This window comes from Megascapheus bottae, chromosome 1 (genome assembly GCF_031878675.1).
Source record: "Megascapheus bottae isolate mThoBot1 chromosome 1, mThoBot2.hap1, whole genome shotgun sequence".
Lineage (NCBI taxonomy): Eukaryota > Metazoa > Chordata > Mammalia > Rodentia > Geomyidae > Megascapheus > Megascapheus bottae.
In genome coordinates this window covers 92909401-92915400 of record NC_143509.1, presented here as the reverse complement: position 1 = coordinate 92915400, position 6000 = coordinate 92909401, and the positions used below count along the sequence as shown (strand labels likewise).

The window sequence follows — 6000 nt, the reverse complement described above, 5'->3', positions numbered from 1 at the left end:
TAGATAAGCCAGACTGTTTCCTGGAGACATGTTCCTTTTTTGTCTTCAGATGCTACTGGCTGTTTTTGGTAGGGGTAGGCATTAATACTGACTACTTTAGCTTTTCTGACTGTTAAACTGTCCCACAGGGAACCTGCTTTCCCTGAAGATAATTGTGGCGATCCTTTAACATATGCATTTTGTAAAATATAAGTTCAAAGTAAAAAGATCCAAATTCAGGACAGTATGAAATATTTATAAAAAAATCATGCATCAGATTGTACAATCTAGAAATAAAAGAAGATTCAAATTTAGTAATAAAGATCAGAGCAACTGCTTGCTCTAAATATTTAAGAAAGACCGTAGGCTCCCCAAAAAGTCCGGGCCTCACTCAGTTATCCTTTTCTGTTTGTAGAGAAGCTGTAGCCAGGGCTACAGCTGTGACTGGCTGGGCAATTCCATGGAGCTGCATCTTTGCAAGTTTCTTCTGTTCACATTCTGTGACCAATCGGTTCAGTTCTGCTGCACTGTATCCAATAAGAGTCTTCAAGTCACAGACAAACTTGTACACAAATCTCTTGCCTTGAACTTTACAAATCATGTCCCCATCATAATAATACCTTTAGAAAGAGATAACCTCATTAAGACTATATAAAAAGGAAGAATTTGGATGTCTTACAGTTCAGACTATTCCCTAAGCAGAAACTTAACTGCACCCAGAACAGCAGCAGTTAACACTGCAGTTACAGTGAACATTTGATGTTCTCATTTAAGAAAATTCTAAAATGCTACTAAAATTTCAATCATCAGTACTCCAAAACCTTGAATATTAAACTTTCAGAATGACTTTCAGAAACTGTGATACAATACTGGTTTGAAAGCATAGAAACATAGGCTCCATAGTTCCCTTCATTTGTAATTATTAGTACCTGTCTAGGATTCTAGCAGAGGACCACAATAGCTCAAAAGCTATGTCTATAAAATGAACTCCAGAATATGGAAACAAGAGGTTCATCTCGGCAATTGTTGTTCTCAATGTACTATGTGAAGTTATTTCAGTTATTTCTCTTTTGTTTTCTCCTTATGGTTTACTTCATGTTGTTACTGTCTTTGACTTTGGCACCTGGTATGTTACACACACACTTGTTTATTTGAAATAGGGAAAGAAAGAGGGAAAACAAAATGATGGGGGCGGGGGAGACGGAAAGTGGGAGAACAACTTGGGAAGGGGAATCAATGTTCAAGAAGTAATATACCTGACAAATGTAACTGTAACCCCTCTATACATTACCCCGACTAAAATACAATAAAAATAAATAAATAAAAGCCTTGGGAATAGCAGTAAAATTTGCAACAACTTTTAAGTCAGAAAGGCGAGTCTCAAAGCTTAGTGCATCTAGACTTATTACCACTTCTGTGACCACATGACACTTCCTCTAAGCTTTTGTTACACATCCACAAAATGAGGTTAAAAAATATACCTACCCTCACAGAGCTACTTAGATCTGAAGAGATAAACCTTATATATAAAGTTTTTTATAAAGTGCTAAGCACACTGTGACAGGCACAGTTAGTGTGTTCTATAAAATGTAAGTTGTTAATAAGAATCCAGATTTTTAAAGATTTAAAAGTTTAATGATAACTGCTTCTCTCTCTTGTGTAAAATCCAGTATGACATGGTATAACTTCATCTTTATCACTGTACTATATTATACAAAGATTTCCAAAATTTCAGATAAATTATAAAAATACAATAGGGGGCCCTCAAAAGCAATATAAGCTAAAAAGCAACCAAACAAACATACACATTGAAAAAGGACATTATAAAGAAATTACATCAGTTCCTAAATATACAGAAGCAGATTTGAAGTAATTTCTACAGTAGTCTAGTTTACAGTTGTTTCCTATACATATGGACCAGTGGACAGATATTTGCTTTGAAAAATAGATTTTCACTTCTGCACAGATGATTTCAACAATGGGGCAGTAAAAAGGTAAGCCAAGGGGCCAGGAACTTGGCTCAGTGGTAAAGTGCTTGCCTAGTATGCAAGAAGCCCTAGGTTTGATTCCTCAGTATCACATACAAAGAAAAAGCTAGAAGTTGTGGCTCAAGTGGCTCTAGCCTTGAGCTGAAGAGCTTTGGGACAGTGCTTAGGCCCAGAGTTCAAGCCTCACAATTAAAAAAAAAAAAAAGGTAAGCCAAATTCTCTTCATGACTGGCAGTTCGTGAAACCTTTGTTTTAAAATTGCAATGCCAACTGACCAATAAACAAACAAATAAATAAAAATATCTGTGGCGGAAACTAATAGCAGCATTTATTCTTCAAATCACCAGCTTAATTAAGAATCCATTAAAGAAAAAACTGATAATATTCAGGAAATTATATCACTTTTCTCCAACTCCAGAATAGACATACACCAGTCATGTGTTTTTTTTTTTTTTTTCGTAGCAGAGATGCAAACACATAAGGCAGTCTTGTGTTTTCTTTTGTATCAATTAGAATTTGGATCTCAGCGTATAAACCACCAAATGGCTTACTGTTCAGTTAAGAATACTGTAATCAATTTTTTTAGGAAAATTGCTATTCATATATGTCTGTAATAAATAGACACCTAGAGAAAGAGTAATATAGTGAAGAAAAATAGTGAAGGAAAAGGTTTTTGTTTTGTTTTTTAATCCTGCAATTTGAACTCACTGACTCTTGCAGTGGCTAGGCTAGCAAGACTGTGGAGTTCAAACCTTGAGCCATATTTTACTTGTTAGTTTTTGAAGTGGGTCCCTCTTCTGTCTTGACTTTTTGTCTGAGTTACTTTGAGCTCATCTGCCTACATTAAGACTTTCTTTCTGTTGTTTTGAGAGGATCTGTATGCATATAATCTGTATTAACTGGCAAAAAATGGTTGCTCTAATATTGATTACACAGGAAAGATCTTTGGTTAGTTGCCAAAGTATTTAAGACTGAATAAGTGGTAAGCAGAATGAGAACTAAGCACTGTAGTTACATTCGTGCTGAATTGGGGACTGAATTCAGGACATCATGATCTTGCTCAGCTTTTTAACTGTCGATAAGTCTCAAGAACTTTTCTGCTCTATCTTCAAACCATGATCCTCAAATCTCTCTCCTGAACAGTTGGAATTATTAGAATGAGGCACTGTCATCTGGCAAAAAATTTTAGGTATTCATTAAGTGAGCAAAGGAAACATAATTATGAGCTGGGAACAGTGGCTCACGCCTGTAATCCTAGCCACTCAGGAGGCTGAGATGTGAGGATCATGGTTCAAAGCCAGCCCGAGAACTAAAGACCATGAGATTGTGAGACTCTTTATCTCCAACTAACCACTAGAAAACTGGAAGTGGTTCTGTGGCTCCAGGGGTAGGACGGCAGCCTGGAGCTAAAGAGTTCAGGGACAGTGCCCAGGCCCAGAGTTCAAGTCACCGGGGGAAAAAAAAATTATAGCTAATTATGTAATGGTTACAATCTTATAACAATCAATACCAATGTAGTAAAAATATCTGTTAGGATGAGAGAATGGAGTGTGTTTGTATGGTGTATAGAGCTAAATCCTAATCTCTCAGTGTAAATAAATTCCATGGAAAACAGTAAGTGATTGATGAAACAGTCGAAGTCTATTATTTACAAGTACAGAGATAAATTACAGAACTATACTGTATTCACTCTCCTATTCTATAACATCCCTACTATCCTCCCTTTCAAATACAATAAGTTTCTATCTCAGTATTAAGTATAATTTCTGATATTAAGTTATGTAAAAAATGTCACACTACTTGTGGAAAATTACAAATAATTTAATTCAGTTTCAATTTCTTATCATTGGCCATTCAGAGTTAGGCAGATAGAAGAAAATAAGTCAATTCTGTTTCTATCTAATTGCAAAAACAGAAAATGAGTGGCCAGGAGTGTGGTCTAGTGATAGAGTGCTTGCCTAGCATTCATGAAGCCCTGGGGTTCCATTCCTCAGTACCACATATATAGAAAAAGCCAGAAGTGGTGCTGTGGCTCAAGTGGTAGAGCACTAGCTTTCAGAAAGCTCAAGGACATTTCCCAGGCATTGAGTTCAAACTCCAGGACTGGCAAAAAACAAAACAACAACAAAAAAGCCAGAAAATGTTATACTAACTCAATTTACCCACACAAATTACATGATCTTCATCTGGTTGCAAGAAATTAAAAAGTTCAAAGATCAACCATGTTGATTTTGAACAAGGTGTTAATATATCTTTAAATCTGATAAAATAATCTTCAAATCTTTTGAAAAGGCTGCATAAACTTATTATGTGTATGATTTGTTTTAAAAGGTAATTTTTAACCTAACATATAATTTTTAGTCTTTTTATGACATAAACATCTTACAAATATTTTAACATTTTTACATGCAGAATAAGAAGCTACTTTTTAGAAAGGGTTGTTAGGGGCTGGGAGTTTGACCTAGTGGTACAGTGCTTGCCTGGCATGCATGAAGACCTGGGTTTGAAAAAAAGCCGGCAGTGGTGCTGAGGTTCAAGTGCTAGAGCGCTAGCATTGAGAAAGTTCAAGGACAGTGCTCAGAGCCTGAGCTCAAGCCCAGGACTGGCACAAAAAAAAAAAAAAAAAAAAAAGGTTGTTAGGAAAAAGGAGTAAAAATGGTTACCTTAATGCACGACTGAGTTTCTCATAGTTCATTGTAGGCTTATTTTTACGTTGTCCCCATTTCTGTGCAACCAATTCAGGTTGATTTAGCTTAAACTCGCCTTCATCACCAACCCAAGAAATGCAGTCTCGAGCATCCTTATCAGTGAGAAGTTCTAGCAAAAACTGCCACAGTTGGATCTGACCATTGTTTCCTAAATTAACCAAAGAATCAATTATTAGCCAACAAGGTTATAAATTAATAGGCAAAGCAGCACACAGAATTCATGGAATAGAGCTCAGCCATGGCAAAAAAACAAATTTGTTTTTATAAACACTTGAAAACGCAAGCCAAATGAACAGTTCATATGCACATTTTATACAGTGAATGAAATAACAAAGAATACATAATTGGAAAATATTTGCAAATATAAGTTAATCCAAAAATACCTGTTCTGTTCCCAGGTGAGCTTCTATCTTCTCCTGAAATTCTTGGGGCTCTTTGTACTTTAGCCGCCTTTGTACTACTATTTATAACTTTAATGGTAGTTGGTGTCGCAGATTGCACTGATGCTGGAATAATTTGTACAGCTACATGAAAAAACAGGGAGAAAAAGATATATATTTTCCTAATACAAAGTGAAAAAAATTCTTAAATGCATTTAAATGTAATCAATTTTATTGTTCCTCTAATTATATTAAGAAAAGACAACAGTTTTGAATAAAAATGTTTCACTTTCTGGGCCTGGAGTTTGTCCTAGAGGTAGAGTGCTTGCCTAGCATGCACCCAGGTTCAATTTCTCGGTCCCATATACATAGAAAAAAAAAGCCAGAAGTGGTGCTGAGGCTCAAGTGGTAGAGCTTTAGCCTTGAGAAAGTCCAAGGACAGTGCTCACGCCCTGAGCTCAAGCCCAGGACTGACAAAAAAAGAAAAAGAAAAAAAAAAGTCTCACTTTGAGTATAATGTTTATGTTGTGGCTTGTGAATATTAGCTTAGTGAAAAACAATTTCCTTGTTGATATAATTTCCTTGTTGATATAATAAGTATAGTGTAGGCACACTGAGCAAATACAGTACATATTTGTTCATATAAATGGCTTAATAACTTTGATTTTTTGGTCTTGTTTTTTGGTGGTACTGGAGTTTGAAATCAAGGCTTTTACACTTGCTCAGCTGGTACTCTACCACTTGAGCCATGACTCTAGCTTGGCTTTTTTGCTGGTCAATTGGAAAATAGGTCTTGGTGAACTTTTCTGCCAGAGCAGGCCTCAAACCCTAACCTGTCTATTCACAGTTTCCTGAGTAGCTAAAAGCCACTGGCACCCAGCAATTAAATTTCACTACAAATGAGAATATGAACTCACAAAATCATATTGGCATTATCTATTAAGG

General features: G+C 35.9%; 1 protein-coding gene across 4 annotated transcripts in view; it reads right to left on the bottom strand.

Annotated features, from left to right (window-relative positions):
• Positions 1-214: 214 nt before the first annotated feature.
• The window catches only part of Gabpa (GA binding protein transcription factor subunit alpha), a 31843-nt gene continuing 26057 nt past the window's right edge, over positions 215-6000 (bottom strand). For all 4 annotated transcript variants that reach the window (XM_090348172.1, XM_090348182.1, XM_090348164.1 and 1 more), the window contains exons 8-10: positions 5059-5199; positions 4631-4823; positions 215-599 (exon numbers count right to left, since the gene is read on the bottom strand). In XM_090348172.1, the coding sequence (XP_090204298.1) occupies positions 371-599; positions 4631-4823; positions 5059-5199 (563 nt within the window). In that variant the 3' untranslated portion in view covers positions 215-370. The remainder of the gene's footprint in view (positions 600-4630; positions 4824-5058; positions 5200-6000) is intronic.